General features: G+C 47.5%; 1 protein-coding gene across 1 annotated transcript in view; it reads right to left on the bottom strand.

The window, feature by feature from the left end:
• NF1 (neurofibromin 1) overlaps positions 1-11,959 on the bottom strand; it is a 157,358-nt gene extending 145,399 nt beyond the window's left edge. Inside the window, exons 1-5 of the mRNA XM_068124291.2 lie at positions 11,624-11,959; positions 8,050-8,193; positions 5,212-5,307; positions 4,462-4,715; positions 3,161-3,267 (exon numbers count right to left, since the gene is read on the bottom strand). Coding sequence (XP_067980392.2) covers positions 3,161-3,267; positions 4,462-4,715; positions 5,212-5,307; positions 8,050-8,193; positions 11,624-11,683 — 661 coding nt within the window. The 5' untranslated portion in view covers positions 11,684-11,959. The remainder of the gene's footprint in view (positions 1-3,160; positions 3,268-4,461; positions 4,716-5,211; positions 5,308-8,049; positions 8,194-11,623) is intronic.
• Between the last annotated feature and the right edge of the window lie 9,378 nt (positions 11,960-21,337).

Genomic DNA, 21,337 nt, shown 5'->3' with positions numbered 1-21,337 from the left:
CCATTGTATAATTTTAAATAAACATAAATGCAAATTTCGCATGTGGAAAAAGTAAGTACACCCTTGGCTCTAATAGGTGGTATTGACCCCTTTGGCAGAAACAACCTCAAATAGGCAATTCTTATAACTGTCTACCAGTCTCTGAAATCGACTGGGAAAAAGTTTTGCCCACTCCTCCATGCAGAATTCTTTCAGCTGTGTGATGTTTGAGGGGTTTCTTGCATGCACAGCTCGTTTCAAATCCCCCCACAACATCTCGATGGGATTTAGATCTGGGCTTTGACTTGGCCATTCCAGAAACCTCCATTTCTTTCTTTTCAGCCATTCCTTGGTGGATTTACTGGTATGTTTAGGGTCATTGTCATGTTGCAAGGTCCACCTTCGGTTGAGCTTCAACTTTCCGACAGATGGCCTCACATTATCCTCAAGCACCCTCTGGTACAATGAAGAATTCATAGTGGATTATATGATGGTGAGCTGCCCCAGCCCTGATGCAGCAAAGCTGCTCCAAACCGTAATATTTCCACCACCATGCTTTACAGTTGGTATCAGGTTCTTGTGGTCAAATGCTGTCTTTGGTTTTCGCCAAACATGTCTTCTGGTACTGTGGCCAAATAGCTCTACCTTTGACTCATCTGTCCAGAGCACATTGTTCCAGAAGGGCTGTTCTTTGCCTAGGTGTTCCTTGGCAAACTTTAGTCTTGCCCTGATGTTCTTTCTGGACAGCAAAGGTTTCCTCCTGGCACACCTCCCATGCAGATCAAATTTGTGCAGCCTCTTTCTAATGGTAGACTCGCGCCCTTTGACATCAACAGTGGCAAGAGCTACCTGTAGGTCCCGTGATGACATTCTGGGGTTCTTAGAGACTTCTTTCAGCATCTTGCGGTCTGCTCTCCGGCTGAACTTGCTGGGGCGGCCTGGCCTGAACAAGTTGGCAGTTGTTTGGAATCTTCTCCACTTGTAGATGATCTTCCGGACAGTCGAATGATTGATTTCAAATTGTTTGGAGATCTTTCTAAATCCCTTCCCAGACTCGTAAGCATTTATAACCTTCTTTCTGAAGGCCTCAGAGAGCTCTTTTGATCTAGACATGGTGACGCCGCACACTTCAACAACAAAGAGCAAACCAAACGAAATGTCTGAGGTTTGAATAAGACAGGTTCCTCCAAGATCCTCTCTAACGATGTTCTAATCATTTGCACCTGAGCTGGTGCACCTGATTCTAATTTTAGGTATTTGAAGTAGTGATAAATGTAGGGGTGTACTTACTTTTTCCACATGCGAAATTTGCATTTATGTTCATTTAAATTATACAATGGACTACAAAATGTAAATGTTTCATGATATTTGTTGTATTATATCACCTTTATCTATCAATATTGTTGAAATGAAGATCAAATAGCTGTATGTTGAAATATGTTGAAAAAGTCAAAACTTTACATGGGGTGTACTTACTTTTTCACGTGACTGTATATCACTCATGAGTGACGTTTAGTGGAAATTCACTGGGTGTATGCTGAACAAAGACTAAAATTACATGGATCGAGGATGTGTTCTTTCGCCTCTCACTGCTTCACATTCTTACGTGTACAGTAGATATACCGTACTAACCACCTGGGATATTGTTCCACTGACAACTAGATCCTCATTCTGCGCACGAGCGAAGAAAGTCGAAAAATGTGGTGCACTGACGGGAATAATACGGCGCAATATGGAAACGTCGTGACTTTGTTGGAGAACTTACTGCATCCTTGTACAAAAGAGTTCCACCTGCTTGATACAAGCAGTGTTCTGACTACTCATTACATTGTTGTATACCACCTTCCGACCTATTCTGCCAAGCCTTCTTTTGGCATCTCTCTCCACCGGCTGCTTATAATTTCTTCAATTTGCAGTGTTTACTGCCATGGAAGATAGATATACATGCAGTATGTGGTACACGTACAGTGCATGGATATTATGACATCTACAATTTTTATGAATTACATAGATATTAGTAGACAATGGACAAGTCAACACTGTACTACATGGGATATGAAACTGGGACAACAGCATCTTGACCTAATGGCTCAAATGGTAATGCCAAGCAGGGCAATCCAAATACTGGTGTATCTGAAGGGACAATGACAGCCAGTGTAACAACTTAGACACATACAGTACTCAATACTCATGCTCTATGCAACATTCCCATCAGTCTCTCAGTCTCAGTCTCTCTCGCTCTCAGTCTCAGTCTCTCTCTCGCTCTCAGTCTCTCTCTCGCTCTCAGTCTCTCTCTCGCTCTCAGTCTCTCTCTCGCTCTCAGTCTCTCTCTCGCTCTCAGTCTCTCTCTCGCTCTCAGTCTCTCTCTCGCTCTCAGTCTCTCTCTCGCTCTCAGTCTCTCTCTCGCTCTCAGTCTCTCTCTCGCTCTCAGTCTCTCTCTCGCTCTCAGTCTCTCTCTCGCTCTCAGTCTCTCTCTCGCTCTCAGTCTCTCTCTCGCTCTCAGTCTCTCTCTCGCTCTCAGTCTCTCTCTCGCTCTCAGTCTCTCTCTCGCTCTCAGTCTCTCTCTCGCTCTCAGTCTCTCTCTCGCTCTCAGTCTCTCTCTCGCTCTCAGTCTCTCTCTCGCTCTCAGTCTCTCTCTCGCTCTCAGTCTCTCTCTCGCTCTCAGTCTCTCTCTCGCTCTCAGTCTCTCTCTCGCTCTCAGTCTCTCTCTCGCTCTCAGTCTCTCTCTCGCTCTCAGTCTCTCTCTCGCTCTCAGTCTCTCTCTCGCTCTCAGTCTCTCTCGCTCTCAGTCTCTCTCGCTCTCAGTCTCTCTCGCTCTCAGTCTCTCTCGCTCTCAGTCTCTCTCGCTCTCAGTCTCTCTCGCTCTCAGTCTCTCTCGCTCTCAGTCTCTCTCGCTCTCAGTCTCTCTCGCTCTCAGTCTCTCTCGCTCTCAGTCTCTCTCTCGCTCTCAGTCTCTCTCTCGCTCTCAGTCTCTCTCTCGCTCTCAATCTCTCTCGCTCCCAGTCTCTCTCGCTCTCAGTCTCTCTCTCGCTCTCAGTCTCTCTCTCGCTCTCAATCTCTCTCGCTCCCAGTCTCTCTCGCTCTCTCTTTGTTTACAATAGTCAAACGATAACTTGATCACAAATATGCTTCGACAAAAATCAACATTGGAATAATAACATTGGAGATTCAAATCGATTACCTTGTAGCAGGCGCGTAAGCCGAGCAGCATTGAGGCAGATATGCTGGGTTAACTCAAGGTCATTGACATCTGTAGAGTCTTCTGGACAGTTTGCTAGCTCCTGCAACCTTCATGAGCAAAGATGGTGAGAGGTGGGTAACAAGACAGACAATAGATGGGAAAGCTATTAGACGATAGTTAAAAAATGAATAAACTTACAAAGAAAAACATTTCACCAATTATCATTATCATCATTGATTATATCATCATGAAAGTTTAAGACAAGACCATGTAGTCAGCCCACCACCATCGCATACATTTTCATAGCCAGGAACTAACCACGTATAGGACACTACTCAATCGAAGAGGATTGTAGAAGCAGCTCTAAACCACAACAGCAATTTGGAATTTAGCCAGGGTACTGGCACACAATGGTCTACTCTTTTGAAAGGATACCATGGGACCTTTAAAGTCTGCTTGCAGATAGGACGGCTGACTTAAAGTCCCCTCGAATGGATAATGTACTTATTGATGTGATGTCCTGCCTACGAAGCACCAGCACGAGAGTTTACAGTCAAGTCGGGACTCGAACTCATACAAGAGGACGTAAAGGAAAGTACGTTACAACTTAGATATGGCGTTAGCCCACAAATGGTCATTCCAATATGAAGGTCAAAAGGTCACACTCCAAGATACCAAATAAAAATCAAGAGGTAAAACCAAGGTTGCCAACTCGTGACTCGGCTCAGGCTCCACTTTCAAAATATACCAATTATTCAGGTAGAATGAGCAAGTCCCAACAAGTGTTACGGTAAAAATGTAGGTGAAAGTCACACTGCAACAAGGTAATTGCCATAACAATTAGAGTTTGCACGTCTCACTGTGGCCCTGCTCACAGCATGTTCTGTAAATAACTACCCTGATCCAACCCATGAGATATTGACTCATCCTGTGAGTGCATGCAAGGTAATACTCAACCAAGGTAAACGGTGTGGTTAAAAATCAAATAGAACACCATATTGTCTCCAGACATATTAGTATATTGGGAGGGGATTAATATAGGAAGTAAATGTAATAAACAAATATGTAATCGTCCAAACCTTAAATGAGAACTATGTGCCATAAACAAAGTCAAAGCTCAGAGCAATTTTTCTTTGCAATACGCGTGGTCATACAAAGCGGGGTTTTCACGCATCGGTCATGAATCATCAAGCCACACGTGGTGCACATGCTGCAGGTATAGGACATTGTATTCAGTCTTCATAAGCATGAAGGATATTCAGGACGTTTTAGTCAAAGAGCAATTTGACACCGCATCTTACCGTGTGGATATGCGGTTGAAAATCACGCCGAAGTGGTTACATGACAACGAGAACATGACTCGTGATGCCGAAGCCCGGAGCTGGGGATAGAAGCTCGCTCCTAGACCCAGCGGACCCCCCTGCACCCCAGAACTCCCCACACCTCCCCCACCGCCTGCCCCTCCCTCGCGGGGGAGATGCAGGAAGTGGCAGATCTCCGGTAAAAGTTGCTTCACCAACGTTGACTCATCCAGCCTCGAAGGTTCTCGTGGTTGCTGGGAGTGGAAGAGAAAGGTAAAGGATGCCAAGTGAAGGCTCGGCTCCAGAAAAAGGCAGGACAATTTAATCAAAAGCTGATATGTGGGAGTAATTAATGGCAACTGGCTGCATGCACGTCCAAAAAAAAGGTTTGTTCAATACAGTTGTCATGACTCATGGTAGAGCGGGACATATTTCGATTTTTCTCCTATATCCATTTGTTCTTGATAATTGTCCACCCCGATTGAAAAGAAAAAAAAGTTGCCAACTGAACTTTCTTTCGGTCTGCAGGAAACCCTTGCTCCTCAAAGAATGCCGAGACCAAAGAATGCCGCTGGGACCGAAGTCCAACGTTTTCATCAAAATTTGATGCAAAATCCTCTTCCAGGAGGGAGAATTCTTTTGCCAAAATGGCAAATACTGTATCACCGTTTGATAATTTAACTTAAACATGTTGGTGTCCACATGACTTGCCACCATTACTCCCACTTCCCCTGGTTTCCCAGTCCTTACACCAGCAAGGCATTTCTCCAATGTGTCCAGAATGGAAAGCTGTGAAAGTTGCAAGTTCCTCTCCCACTCGACTCCCCCTCCTTGAGTCCGTTTACCCTGCACACGTCACAGCGTCACACGCGCACCTATTAACACAGAAATTTTGATCGCAGAGCGGCACATTCATCTCGAGAACACTCAAACACAGTGATCCTCAACTGCAGAATTAGATGCACTCCTATCACACTGTATCGGCCTTCAGAATGTTTATCAGTTTTTTTTTTGTTTTTGTTTTTTGTATACTGAATCGAGGCTCGTGAAAGAGCTAACATTTATTTCACAAACAAATCAACCAGGCAAACAAAATATATAAAAAGAGGGAGCGGAAGACAAGATGGGGAGAGAAGGGGAAGCACACAAACACAACATTTGAGAGCAGGGAGAAGTGTGGGAGGGAGAGGGCTTGGGGGGAGGAGGCGTGGGAAGGGGGGGGGGGGGGGGGGAAGAGGTATAAAACACAAGGAGACGAAGGACTTCCAGGAAGTTGGTATTTCAAAAAAGTGTAGGATTTGGGGTGAAATTAGTGGGGGTAGTAAAGATCAAGGTTTTGGATGGGGGAAGATAAGAGATGGTGGTGAACAGCTGTTTTAAAGACCTGGAGGGTGGAGTGGGATTGAAGAGAGTGAGGGAGTTTGTTCCATTCCATTCCAGTTTCCATTCTTTTCGATTTATATAAATAACAGGATGGCCTCTGTCTCTTTGTCTGCTTGTTCCTATCTCCTCTCACTCAATGCTTCACGCATCGTCACCAAGCTTCATCGGCACAATTAACAACGTCAAAGATTTCTGCATTTGACGTCTAAACTTACTTCTAAGTCCTGACATTTATTGCGTTTGGCCAGGTCGAAAGTAAACTTTGTCCAAATTCATGCCGGATGACCTCGTGGTATTCTGGATGGCAGTCCTTCAAGCCCATTGGTCACAGGATTGTTCTTGCCGTTGTTGCTCTACGTCCCTCCAATCCTATCAAATCCCATACCAGCGCATCACCCGTCCTTGGCAAGAATATGTGCTGTTATGAAATAATTCACTAGTCTGCCACATTTTATAGAAATTTGACTTTTATTGTTTCACGTTTTCTATCCCACTATAGGCCAGATCTGCATCCGGACAATCGGCTTGTTCTTGTGACCTACCCAACTCATCCACCTAGTTTTGTCATAATCCATCCATAACTTTTTGAAATATTGTGCTATATATAGTTTTTGGCCAGCCTGGTGTTGGTTTAGCGGTTAGGGTGCCGGCTTGGGATCCTAGGATCCTGGGTTTGAATCCCGGTCGATCGCTGAATTAATGCCAGGGGGGTTGACTCAGCCTGTCATCCTTCCGAGGTCGGCAAATTGAGTACCAGTTCACTGGTAATTCCCTGTGTGTCTCACAAGAGGCGACCAACAGGGTTGGCGGCAGGAAGGGCATCCGGCCATAAAACATTGCTTCAAAAAAGGGGACCACGGTGCCCGGAAAAGGCTAACCCCTGCTCTGCGGGGAAAATGGCCTCGAACGGTGGTTCATATAGTTTTTGGCCCAATCACTCAATGATGAAGGATCTCTCAATAAATTCCAGCATCCTGATCGGGATCTTCACCAAAATCGACACTTATTACACAATGACATCTCCGCCAGGCTGAAGAGTTTACGTTTTTTATCCCACTGATAGGCCAGATCTGGATTTGGACCTGAACCAAAATCTAATCGGCTTCTTCTTGTCACTTACTCAACTCATCCAACAAGTTTTGTCAAAAGTCCACAACCTTTTGAAATACCGTGCTACGAGTATATATCGTTTTGACCATATCACTCAATGGTGAAGAATCACTTTGAAAATTTTAAAAATTATCTTATCCAGATCCGGATTGGGATCTTATCCAGATCCGGAAATTAAATCGATTCGTAATTGCCGCATACCCTCCCTGTCCACCAAGTCTCATCCGAATCCGTCCACAACTTTTTGAGATATCTTGCTCGATTTCGTATTTTTGCACTATCTCTTAATGGTGAAGAATCACTTTAAAATTCTCAGATCCAGATCCAGATCGGGATCTTCACCAAAATCTAATCATTTTGTCCTGGTCACATACCTAACCTCTCGACCAAATTTCGTCCGAATCCATCAACAACTTTTTGAGATATCCTGTTCACAGACAGACAAACAAACAGACAAACAAAGTGTGGTGAAGCCATTAAGCTCCATCCACCTTCAGTGGCAGAGGTAATGAGGAGAGATCACTGTACTTTTTTTTTTTTCCAATTTACAAGGAAGTGAGTAGATAATGGACAAACTAGAACGCCACTCAGTAAAGCGCATACTCCCCCCCGTGGGTGGCCACTGCTGAGCCCTATCTTCCAATGGTAAAAAAAATCCTTCAAAAAATTCCTGAATCGGGAATAATATCCTGAGCTTCACCAAAAACTAATCAATTCTTCCTTATCCCAAGGGCAATCATCCCACCAACTTTCATCCAAATCCGTTCAGAACTTTTCCAGATATCTTGTTCACAAACACACGAACACACACACGGACGGACACGAGTGAATGCGTTACTCCCTGGCGGGAGTAATAAATGCAGTAAAAGACATTTCAATCTGGTAACCAAGCATCACAAGTTATGCAATCAAATGGGAATGCTAAAAAGTGTAACCATTTTTAAAATGCCTATTTAAATCATCCAATGTAACAGCCACTAAAATTGTATTAGATTTCCTAAGAGAACAAGCAACATCACTCGATCGCATCACTCCAAGCATTCATCTCACAGCATTCATCTCACAGCATTCATCTCACGCAACGAGGGTCCTTACTGCATGGTTGACGGTTTTGAGGATGGCAGTGAGGCCGCTCGCCACCAGGCTGAACTTGTGCTGTGAAATGATGACCAAACACTCTCTGCTGTGTTCCAGTCCCACCTTGCTATGCCCACTCACCTGCCCGGTTCGCATAGGCAACTGCAAAAGGGAGAAAGCAAGAAATCGATTAATCAATAAATGGATAAATCAAGCACGTGGATGTTGGGGGTCGGGTCATGAAATAACAATGTGGGAAAAGGGGGAGGAAAAATAAACAAGAGGGAGAATTGCTTTGCAAAACACGTCCCCTACCAAGTTTCGGTTCAATATCAGTACACACATCCCTTTATTTGGGCGGTGTATATTATGCCGCGTTCGGTGCCGAAAATAATAACAAAAAAATAACCCGATGTACATACATGAAGCAAAAGCATGTGTACGGCTTATGCGCATACATCGTGGTTATATACCTGGGATCATTGCAATTGCACTGCGCCATGGACTAGCACCCAGGCCTAAGGACTGAGGCCTGCTGATCTGTACTGCTTCAGAGAATGGTGGTGCATGATTATAATTGGGGTGGAGTCAGGCCAGCTGTCCAGCCAATGGGTGCAAAGCAGTGGGGTGGAGTCAGGGCAGCTGAAAACTGACCCATGTATAATGTGATATTTTCTAAGTTCAAAAAGGGCATAACTCTGTGAAAAATTGATGAAATGCACCAAAACTCAAACTTATCCTGCAACTTATCATAATAAAGCCATGTACCGAGTTTCAGTTAAACATGTTAAAGGGTAAGGGGAAAAGGTCGAGAAAGCCTCCGGTTAGGGGACGACTAACACAACACAGAGGGCATGTTATATTAACTTTGCACAAAACTCCTAGAAACAGGCCTAGTTCAGGTAATCTTCGCAAAAGTGGAGGGGGGGGGGGCAGAGAGGATGGGTGGGGGAAACATTCAAATGTACATCAAATGTAAAGAAGAGAAGAAATCCAGCAATGAGCAAGAGTCCGGATACCTGCCGACAGACACCCAAGGGTCATACATGCAGCAACCACAGTCCACACAAGCGGTAACCACAACTCACATGTGCAGTAGCCCCAGCTGGCATGCATGGTAACCCCAATCCATTAATGCACCAACCAGTGCTGCGCAGGCGCACAAACATCAGCCAATGGAGACTGCATATGCACACCATACCCAGGAATAGGTACGACCATGCATACAGACCCCAGCCAGAAGAACGGCGCCTAAGGGTCACCGCGCACACCGTTTATGGTGCACACGGTTCGCAATGCACATGCATGGCGCACGAGTCATGGTGCACATACGCGGTGCCTGAGGGTCACGGCGTCTGCAGGTCACGGTGCACATGCGTGACCCTCCAGAGGGTCACGGCAACAGAGGGTCACGGCGGCAGAGGGTCACGGCGGCAGAGGGTCACGGTGGCAGAGGGTCACGGCGGCAGAGGGTCACAGCGGCAGAGGGTCACGGCGGCAGAGGGTCACAGTGGCAGAGGTTCACATGTGCAGCGGCAGAGGGTCACGGTGGCAGAGGGTCACGGCGGCAGAGGGTCACGGTGGCAGAGGGTCACGGCGGCAGAGGGTCACGGTGGCAGAGGGTCACGGCGGCAGAGGGTCACGGTGGCAGAGGGTCACGGCGGTAGAGGGTCACGGTGGCAGAGGGTCACGGCGGCAGAGGGTCACGGCGGCAGAGGGTCACAGTGGCAGAGGTTCACATGTGCAGCGCCTGAGGGTCAGGGTGGCAGAGGGTCACGGCGCCCATGGTTCATGGTGCACATGTGCAGCACCCGAGGGTCACGGAGCCCGCGCTTCACATGTGCAGCGCCTGAGGGTCATGGTGGCAGAGGGTCACGGCGCCCATGGTTCACGGTGCACATGTGCAGCACCCGAGGGTCACAGAGCCCTCGTTTCACATGTGCAGCGCCTGAGGGTCACTGCACCCGAGGGTCACGGCGGCAGAGGGTCATGGTGCACATGTGCAGCGCCTGAGAGTCACGGTGTGTGCAGGTCACGGTGCACACGCGTGACACCTGAGGGTCACGGCAGCAGAGAGTCATGGCGCCCGTGGTTCATGGTGCACATGTGCAGTGCCCGAGGGTCATGGCGCCCGCAGTTCACATGTGCAGCGCCCGAGGGTCACGGCAGCAGAGGGTCGTGGTGCACATGTGTAGCACCTGAGGGTCATGGCGTCTGCAGGTCACGTTGCACACACGTGACACCTGAGGGTCACGGCAGCAGAGGGTCACGGCGGCAGAGGGTCACGGCGCCCAAGGTTCACGGTTCACACGTGCACCACCCGAGGGTTACGGCGGCAGAGGGTCACGGCGGCAGAGGGTCACGGCGCCCAAGGTTCACGGTTCACACGTGTACCGCCCGAGGGTCACAGCGGCAGAGGGTCACAGCGGCAGAGGGTCGTGGCAGAGAGTCACGGGGGCAGAGAGTCACGGCGGCAAAGGGTCACGGCGGCAGAGGGTCACGGCGGCAGAGGGTCACGGCGCCCGCGGTTCACAATGCACAAGTGTAGAGCGCCCGAGGGTCACGGCGGCAGCGGGTCACGGCAGCAGAGGGTCACGGCAGCCGAGGGTCACAGCACCCATGGTTCACCTGTACAGCGCCCGAGGGTCACGTCGGCAGAGGGTCATGGTGCACATGTGCAGTGCCCGAGGGTCACGGCACCCGTTGTTCACAGTGCACAGTGCATCACCCGAGGGTCATGGTGGCAGAGGGTCACGGCAGCAGAGGGTCACGGTGCACATGTGCAGCACCAGAGGGTCACGGTGTACATGTGCAGCATCTGATGGTCACAGTGCGCATGTGCAGCATCTGATGGTCACAGTGCACATGTGCAGCACCCGATTGCCAGTGTGTGTATGTGCAGCACCAGAGTGTCACGGTGCACATGTGCAGCACCCGAGGGTCATGGCGGAAGAGAATCACGGTGCACATGTGCAGTGCCCGAGGGTCACGGCGCCCGCGGTTCACGGTGCACAGTGCAGCGCCCGAGGGTCACGGTGGCAGAGGGTCACGGCAGCCGAGGGTCCCGGCGGCAGAGTTTCACGGTGCATATGTGCAGCGCCAGAGGGTCACGGTGCACATGTGCAGCGTCATGGTGTCACGGCGCATATGTGCTGCGCCCGAGGTTCACGGCGCACAGTGCAGCGCCAGATGGTCACGGCGCACATGTGCAGCGCCAGATTGTCACGGCGCCCATGTGCAGCGCCAGATGGTCACGGCGCCCATGTGCAGCGCCAGAGGGTCACGGCGCCAGAGGGTCAAGGCGCACACGTGCAGCGCCCGAGGGTCAAGGCACAATTGTGCAGCGCCCGAGGGTCACGGTGCACATGTGCAGCGCCCGAGGGTGGCATCGCAGCTCCCAACTCCTGCACCTCACTACTTGAGCTCCTGTTGCTTCCTAACTTCCCACAGATTTTGCTCCATCCACCATCAAGCACCCGACTTGCAATCAAACACAAACGTGCAAAGAACTGTGTGAAGAGTTTAAGAAAGGGCATCAGGATGCAAAAATAGATAAAAAGAGAATAGATCATAACGGGCCTTCGGCGCAGACCTGCTCGTCAAATCGTTGTATCACAGCGTTTACCCACTCCACAGGCTTGTGAGCGGCCATCACTACAATCTTCGTTTGTCTCCCACAGTGGCCCAACCTACCTCTGTCTTTCTCCTTTTACCTCTCCTCCTCACCCTCTCCCTCTCCCTCTCTTCCCGTCACACACTACCTTCCTCGCTCTTTTCTCTCAGCCATCTTCCTTTCTGAGAGAAACACAACTGTTTCATTTTACTTCACAATATTTCGTCATTTCTTCCGAGCCTGTAAGGAGTCTCCAAGCATGCAAACGAAAAAGGTATTGATGAAAATTGTTTGGGAATTAAAGCGAAAGAGAGGGGAAAATGACGTCATTCCGCCTACGTGTTTCAGACGTCGTGGGCGTGTTTAATATGTTTCGGAGGTGCGTTTTGTGCCATCGTGGGCGTGTTTTGTACGTTCAGAGGCGTGGTTCGTCTATGAGTGGGCGTGTTTCCGTGCGGTCGTGGGCGTGGTTTAGTGAAATCGTGGGCGTGTTTTCGTGCGATCATGGGCGTGTTTTCCTACATCGTGGGCGTGTTTTCCTGCAATCGTGGGCGTGTCTTCAGACGCAAGTGGGTGGGTTCATCGTGTCGTGGGCGTGTTTTCAGACGATCCGTGAGCGTGTTTGTGAGCGTTTGTACGGCCACGACAAAAGCATGCACCAAGTCGAAATACTTAATGCCTCCCTGCCTGATAGTGACAGAAACAGGGTCGTCAACCGAAAAGCAGGTCCGTCTCATGGCCATTGTGAAACCCTCCTCCAAATTGGACTCAATGAGGCATATATTTATTACGTATGCACAAATTGCGAAGTTCGATCACATCCTACTCCATGCTCGGCGGCTAGCTCCCATTGTTAGAGGGCATCGTTCCCATTATGATACAAGCATCAAATTCGGCAATTATGTTCTTCTATAGACAAGCACAAATGCCAGTCGAATAGCCAACTCCAGTCTCCAAGTGTTGCATGGTGGCCATTTATTTCAAAATGGCCACCAAAATTGCCATCCACCGTTTGCCCTTCACGTGACTCGTGGTGGTCCCTCTCGGCTCTCCCCCCGTTGGTATTTTTGTGCACATAAGATTGTTCACGGTTCTGTTTAAATATTATTTAAATATGTATAACCTTTCCCCTTCAGTGTTTTACTCAGTGGTATTTTACAACACGCTGTTTTTCTTCCTATTTAAAAGGCTTTTCTCAATTTCCTCTCCAACTCATTCCACCTCAAAAAAAAGAAATTCAATATCTTATACGTCTCCCTCACTACATGGTCTAAATTCACATTCATTCCATTCCCTCCTCCCTCATTCTGAACCGGATTGCTAACTTGAAAATCACAACAAACCCAATTTGTTTTCAATGTTCGTCTTTCATTAATCATCCACTTTCTAAACTCCCCTCTTGCCCCTCCCCTCCAAATTCCCCCCCTTGCACCTACACTCCTAAACACCCCCCTTGCCCCGCCACTCTTAAACTCCCCCCCTACCCCTCCACTCCTGAACTCCCCCCTTGCCCTTCCACTCCTGAACTCCCCCCTTGCCCTTCCCCTCCTAAACTCCCCCCTCACTCCTCCCCTTCAAAACTCCCCCCCAACCCCTCCCATTCAAATCTCCCCCCATACCATTCCTCTCCAATTCTCCCTCCTCCCCCCTCCTCCTCAAAGCTGCCTCCTCCCCACTTCGTCTCCCTTCTATCTCATACCTCCACACCCCCCAACCTTCTTCTTTCCTCTGCCCCCCCTCAAACAACCCCTCACTGTGCCTCATCCCTTCACCTTCAAACCTTTCATCCTCCTCATCCTTCCCTTTCTTGGAACTCTTCTGCAGTCGCTGACACACTAACAACTGCTCTCCCTACCTCCCCCTCTCATCCTTCATCTTACCCTACTCCTCCCCTCCCCTGTCCTGTACCCGATGCTCCCCCTCTCTCTTCATTAACGGTATGGACCTCAAACATCCGGGGCCTTCGCTCAAACCTGACTGATCTCTCCATACAGGTTGCTTCTGACAATCCAGACTTGATCTGCTTAACAGAGACTTTCCTCCTTCAAGATGTCTCTGATTCCTTAATATCTCTTCCTGGTTACTCCCTCCTCCGGTATGATAGACCTGAGCCTTGGCCTGGTGGTGGGGTGGCTATCTTTATCAAAAACTCTCTTCCTCACTCTCCTTGCACTGCCCTCTCTCCTCCTCACCCCCAGGAGTACCTCTGGCTACGGCTTCCTCTCCGCTCCCACCTTTTGTTCATATGTGTTCTGTACCGTCCCCCAAACAGTGATGACTCCATCTACATTTCACTGTCTGACAACATGGACCAACTTCTATCCACTCATCCCAACTCTCTCTTCCTCATATGTGGTGACTTCAATTGTCATCATGCCACCTGGTTGGGTGTGGGTTCCTCTCTCACCAGTCATGGCATCTCAGCAAAGGACTTCTGTGACTCACTGGGATTGACACAATCTGTCAATTTCCCGACCCGGATCTCAGCCAATGGAGTATCTTCTCTTCTAGACTTGATTATGACTAACGTCCCTGCTAATGTCTGCTGCTCTTCTTCTGCTCCAATCGGTTCTTCTGATCATGTGCTTGTCAAAGTGGACATCTCTCTGGCCATTCTCAGAGAGCCTCCTCAGCGTCGACGAGTCTGGCATTTCACTCAGGCCGACTGGGACGGTCTTCAAGCAGCCATCAATCGTCTGGATTGGTCTCCCATCTCCACTGCCTCTGACATCAATTCTTCCTGGGAATTCTTCCAAAGCAAACTGATCTCTCTCATGCACAGATTTATCCCATCTCGCCTTCAGTTGTCTTACCCTTCCTCCCGTCCATGGTACACTGAATCTTGTGGTGAGGCAGTTGCCCTGAAACAACTTGCCTTTGCCTCTTGGAAGGCTAATCCAACTGAAGGAAATCTCAGTTCCTTCCACCAAGCTCGGAACAAGTGTGTGTCTACCCTCAGGAGTGCCAGGAAGCACTATCTCTCCTCACTCAAGAATGAACTCTCAAACCTGTCTCCTTCCTCCAAATCCTGGTGGCGTCTGGTCAAATCCGTTTCTGGTGTTTGTTCCCCCTCCATCCCCTCCCTTACCTCAAATGGCCACACAGTTGACATCGCACGTAACAAAGCCGAATGCCTCAACTCTGTGTTTGCCTCAAAATCCTTAGTCCCAAACCCATCTCTCTCTGTTCCCACCTTTCCCAGTCGAACCAAACTGCTCCTGGACCCTGTGACCTTCTCTCCTGACAAGGTGGAGGAGTTTTTGTCAAACCTCGACTCTGATTCTGCAACTGGACCAGATGGCATCAGCCCACGGGTCCTAAAATCCTGCTCTGCCGCTCTATCTCACCCTCTCTCTGTTCTTTTCACCCTATCCTTTGCTCAAGGTCATCTGCCAGCATCCTGGAAATCAGCAAACATTACCGCTTTACACAAAAAAGGTACAAAAACAGATCCTTGCAACTACAGACCAATCAGCCTGCTCCCAATTATCAGCAAAGTCATGGAATCCATCATTGCTTCGGATATGAAATCTTTCCTCTTCTCCAATGGCTTGATCTCTGATCATCAATTTGGTTTCAGACCAGGTCACTCTACTCTGGACATGCTGCTTCTGCTGTCTCAACAATGGATGGAGGTCCTCAATGCCAAACAGGAAATCAGAGCCGTCTCCCTTGACATATCACGTGCCTTCGATACGGTCTGGCACCCAGCTCTGCTCACCAAACTCTCCTCCTATGGTATCCATGGAAATCTCCATGCATGGCTTGCGGACTTCCTCTCTGGTCGTAGTCAACGTGTGGCCCTGAATGGATTTCTCTCATCTCCCCTTCCCGTTCAGGCTGGAGTTCCCCAAGGCAGTGTGCTGGGCCCTGTGCTTTTTCTGGTCTTTATCAATGATCTCTCCGACTCTCTGGAAAATCCTCTATCTCTTTGCTGATGACTCCACTCTCTGCCGCTCCATTCCTCTTCCCTCAGATCGGCAGTCTGCAGCCTCCTCACTCTCTGAAGACCTGGACAAAATCACAGACTGGTCAAACATGTGGAACATGTCTTTCAATCCTGACAAATCTCACACTCTTACTATGTCTCTCCGAAAAGATCGACTGGACAACCCTCCCATCTACTTTCTCAACAATCCTCTCCAAGAAGTTCTGTCGCTCAAGCTTTTGGGTCTCACCATCTGCCATGATCTTTCTTGGGAAAACCACATTTCCAAGCTGGCCTCCAAAGCCGCCCTCTGACTCGCCGACTGGACTGGGCATCCTCCGTCGTGCGAAGTCCTTCCTAGGCACACCTGAGCTCCTCACCACATACAAGGCTTTCATCCGCAGCTCAATGGAATACTGTTCTCCCCTATGGGCTGGTGCTCCTGCCTCACACCTGGCTCGGCTTCACGCTGTTGAATCCAAAGCTTTCAGAATCATTGGAATCTCCCGCGATGAAGCTATCTCTGAGGGCCTTTCACTCACTCACCGCAGGCAGGTAGGTGGTCTTTCTGTCTTCTACCGACTCCTCTCCGGCCTTGCTCCCCCAGCTCTCTCTGTGCTCTGTCCCCCAAATATTCCTACAGGTCGCACAAGATCTGCCAGCCACCCTCTGATGGTTAAACTGCCGAAATCTCGGCTCTCTGCTCACCTTCACTCTTTCATTCCTCTTTTCTCCCGCCTCTGGAACAAACTCCCACACTCACTTCAATCACACTCCTCCCTCCAGGTCTTCAAAACAGCTGTTCACCACCATCTCTTATCTTCCCCCATCCAAAACCTTGATCTTTTCTACCCCCACTAATTCACCCCAGATCCACCTTGTTTGAAATTCCAACTTCTTTCCTGGAAGTCTTGGCAGTGTCCATATGTTTTATACCTCTCCCACCCCCCCCCCCCCCCCCCCCCTTCCCATGCCTTCCCCCCAAAGTCCTCTCCCTCCCACAGTTCTCTCGATGTCTCCATGTCTCTCGGTCCCTGCTCTCAAATGTTGTGTTTGTGTCCTTCCCCCTCTCTCCCCATCTTGTCTACCGCTCCCGATGTTATTTGTTTTGTGTGTCTGTTTGTCTTTCTGTGTGATTAATGTTCGCTCTTTCACGAGCCTCGATCTTGTATACAAAAAAAAAAAAAAAAAAAAAAAAAATTGCTAAAATGTGCCATAAACTTTTTCATATTTAATTTAGGACGTACGAGTATCAAAATCTCAGAACTACATATTACCGAGGAGGTCGTTAAAAATTTCAATTTACCTTAATTAGGTAATGCATTTTTGTCATTAGCTTTTTTCCACCAATTAGAAGCAAGCTTTCATAAATTACCCTGGGTATTATACATTGGAAGAAAGATCATAATTCGTTCTTTGGGTTGACGTGTTTAAACTCATTTGCATACAAATAGTGGCGAGAACACGCCGATATAAGGACTACATTTGGAGGGCCACGATCGTGGCCGGTCGACCTGTACCTGCCAATCGTGGCCCGACACTTTATGGGTTAAAATTCATTTTTGTTTAAAAATGATAACTTTCATCCAGTTTTCTTACCGTTTTTTGCAACCACGTCATAAACCATCTTAACGACTGTGAAAAATGAAATCAGATAGTGACTTATAGTTGAGATAAAGCCATGACAGTGAGAAAACACAAACCTAACAAAAGAGGCCTATGAGTCCTTCAGAGCTATGCGAAGCAAATAAAAATGGTGCAGATCTGTTTTTGAAGCTCCTCCCTGAAGACGCCTGATGGACGGACAGACTGGAGGAGTATTATAGTGTCGATCCATTACAAACTCTTCCTTCAAGGATCAATGAGATAATCTGCCATAAACATTGGGATTGCTTACTGGAAATGGGTATTTTGCTGCTGTTTGCAAAACAAAAGAGCAAATACAGCCCATAATAGCCTGGGTGGACAGATAATGGTCCAAAAGGATGGTGCAGAGGTAACTGACTTACCTTTCTGCTGTCTAACTGGTTTTGAATCTTGACCCAGTTATAAACTGTCATCCCAGTGTTTCACAAGCAGGGCAATTCATCAATGTGTGTGTGCCGTTCCTCAGATAGAAGTTAAAATGGTGTCCCATCTGCTGCTAGTTGGTAGATGTTAAAGATCCCAGTGTCCTTCGCGAAGAGTAGGTGAGTTAGTTATCACTTCCACCATGAACAAATCACAAATTCATGCTCTAACCTACAGGGGGCACTGCAATAGCGACAATTGCACACCCATCAAACGATACTACACACAGCCGTGTACTGCATACAAAAGATGTGGGCCAGTATGCAGTCACAAGACGTCACGCACCTGCCATACAGGGTGTCATAGAAAGATCGGACGTCCATTTCCCGATATAAGCATACCTTTCTCCGATGGGTAAACAAACATCATAAGGAAAGGCACCGAAGGTGGACTTGAGCTGCATGCATGGGCATTCATCAGGCAAGAGCAAATGTAGTCTTTGTAAAGTCTCATGGATTGGTGTGTGTTGTACAGAAAAGTTGGACAACCACGAGACATTATGTAGTTAATACAACCAGAAATGCACATGGCCCATTTAAACAAACTAAGAGTATCTGTTTATCTATAATAATAAAACTGTGTGTGTCTCCTCCACAACTCCAAAACCATGGAACCTAGCGGCCCCAAACTTTGCAAGCATACTTATCAACCTCCAAAGGATTGCATGTATGAAAACTGGGCGTTTGGGTGTTAAGACCAAAAATAAAACTTAAAAAATAAAAAATGTGCTTAAAACCAAAAACCTAAAAAAGCCTTACCAAAATGGCGGTCCACCATCTTGGTCAGCCCACTGTCACATTGCTGGGTTCTTAACCTACCATTTTGTTTCGGCCTATTCAAACGTGCCTTGCCATGGAAACATGATCGACTCATTAAATAATTAAATCATATCAAAATCTGGATGCAGATTTGAGGATCGGATCCTGTTCACTAAATAAGTATCAAAATTTGGAGTGAAATCTGATAAAATGTAACATCAGCGATTCTTATAACCAAATGTATATCTTTTACTCAGCTTTCAGCAGAGTTGTCCATCCTCCTTCTCCACATTGCCAAAACATTAAACGCAACTTTTTTCTACTGTTCCAACAATTATGTTGTGAAGAAAATATTAAGTAATGCGCCCAAAGTGTAACTTTTTTGAGTATGTTTAAGTTATGCGACCAAGCCTTTCTTGATGCCCCTTGAGTGCTTGAGATGACTCGGCTGGGTGGCGTCAGTGGTAGTGTTCGGATCCGGTCGGTGATCGCTTTATTTAATTGTAGGCGCTGATCGCATGGCTGGTGGTGGAAGTGTCATAAGGAACCAAGGGAAAAAAAATAGAACTACACACAGGAAATCTACCCTTATACCCCAACTAATTAGCATAACTCCACCCCTTACATGGAGACAAATATACACTTACGCGACATCAGGGCTTGCTTAGTTACATCAAGGTGTCCACGCCGCATACGGAGCACGCTACCCTATACAATTATACCTGAACGAAGGTATATCATTACCTACCCCCACAAACGTAAAAGTATGTTCATAGCTTCAAAGTCAGAATCTCCACTTGTTCACCATCATTGTCAACACATGCCTGGAATCTTCTCCAGGTGGTCTCCCAAGCTCGGAGGCACATTTTTCGTGGTATTACTGCATTTTCACATTTTCAATTTTCTGTCGGAGGTCTCGCACATCACATGGCTTGGTAGCATGAACACGTTCCTTTACCATACCCCGCAGCCAGAAATCACAAGGAGCGAGATCTGGCGAACGTGCTGGCCATTTCAGACCCTCCTCTGCTGATCCATCTCTGCTCAAATTTTCTGTTAAGATAAGCGCGAACATTCGAAGCAAAGTAGGGTTGAGCACCCTCCAACTGAAAGTATGCGGTAAGCCGGATTTGTAGTGGCAGGTTGTCCTCTGCATAATTCTCCATCATGTGCAAAAAGTCACTACCATCGATTGTGGCGTTTTCAAAAAAAATACAGCCCTACCTCTCCTGTTCCAGTGACTGCACACCAGACATTCACCTTGGGACTGCCTCATTCATGCTCAAACATAACACGAGGATTCTCAATACCCCAGAAGACAGTTGTTTGTTCACACGTCCGATTATGTGAAAGGTTGCCTCGTCACCGAATGCCACTTGCCTTTGAATGTCAGGTTCCAAATTCTTAATCTCTAAGAAAACTTTGCAAGCCTCAACACGAGCGGCTTTTTCTGCAGGACATGAGACTTGCACAATCTGCAAATGATATGGCCACATTCCCAGGTCCTTGTTCAAGATTCTCCACACCGTTGCCCGAAAGACATTCATCCATGCAGCAACCTTTTCTTTGCCCCAAAGACAATCTCGTTGCCATTTTAATCAACAGTAAAGGAAAGAAAAACAAGGCCGAAAGTCTAACAGCGGCGTAAGCCGGGCTTGTAAAATATTATAAACTACAAACACATGATTAGCTTTTTAAACAGTCGCTAATGCTGTTAATAACATTAAACAAAGAAATTTGGAGGAATCCCGACATCTGTGAGCTAAGTTTTACTTACAGAACTGAGGGAAGATCTACTGTAATCTAGATTATACCCCACAAGGGTTGGGTACGTACCGTTTTGTTGGAAGAGACGTAACGCCGATGCTTTCGATATTTGATTGTCATTTTAACAATCGGTTTGTTTGTGTTTCACACAATGAAACACGTAAAGGTAGAGCATGACGATTGTGATATGACAGGTTCGACGATATGATCGGCATATAAATCAAAATGGCTGTGTGGAGAGTCAGCCGCCGTACCGTCGTAATGACATCAGACGTAATCACATCACCCTGTCATGTGACCAGATCCTCAGCTCCGATTGGTATACGTTTGAGGGGACATACGGACAAACACTGTTGTAGACGGCTTTGCCCTATGGGCCACGTCATAAAAGTTCTCAGAAGTGTTAACACATTTTTTGAAAGCACCCTGTAAATATATATACTGTATATATATCTTCATCCTTCCTGTTCTCCATTACCCTCTCACCCAATAAGATGGCCACACTTATTTGAAGCTTTCAAGTCCAATACAAACAACTTCCGACATCCTCTTGGTCAGGACGCAAGCTACATGGGTTCTGGTACCCCAACAGTGAAGGAATTTGCATTGGACTGAAAGCCCCTATCTCAATTTGTAAAGTTTATGGAAAGTGCCTGCAATACAACAAATGTGACAAAGTTACACCCATTGAGGTACCAACCAAAGATGCTCTCCATGAGAAAAGCTGAGAATTTGTCGAATTCCTCATCGTTCCACTTCAATCCCCACTCCCACCTGAATTCTAAAGAAATAGATGAGATCAGAGTAGCCTTGGCTTGGTGCTGAACCCTGTTTAATAGCTCCTTCAAGTTCGTTTCCATCGCCACTGAGCTTTTCCCTCACCTTTCAAAGCTGCACCCGAACCGGCTCTTCCTCATTTTGACTGGGCGGGAATAATTTCACCCTCACCATTTCATTCCCCCTTTAGTGCATCAGCATTACCACTACAACATTGCTCAGTTACAATTTCACATTGAAATAGGTGCAGGGACAGTGATGTTGTACAAACCGCATTCTCCATCGCATGGAATGGCACAGCTTGTTCATGTCGTTGAACAGTTTCCATATAAACATGATGCTAGCTAGCACTCGTGTGCAGTAAAGTGTTCAGGAGTGTCGCTGTTCAAAACG

Source organism: Myxine glutinosa, chromosome 8 (assembly GCF_964187855.1).
Source record: "Myxine glutinosa chromosome 8, kmMyxGlut1.1, whole genome shotgun sequence".
In the NCBI taxonomy this organism is placed as follows: Eukaryota; Metazoa; Chordata; class Myxini; order Myxiniformes; family Myxinidae; genus Myxine; species Myxine glutinosa.
Note: the sequence above shows the minus strand (reverse complement) of the source record. Positions and strands in the feature narration are given on the sequence as shown.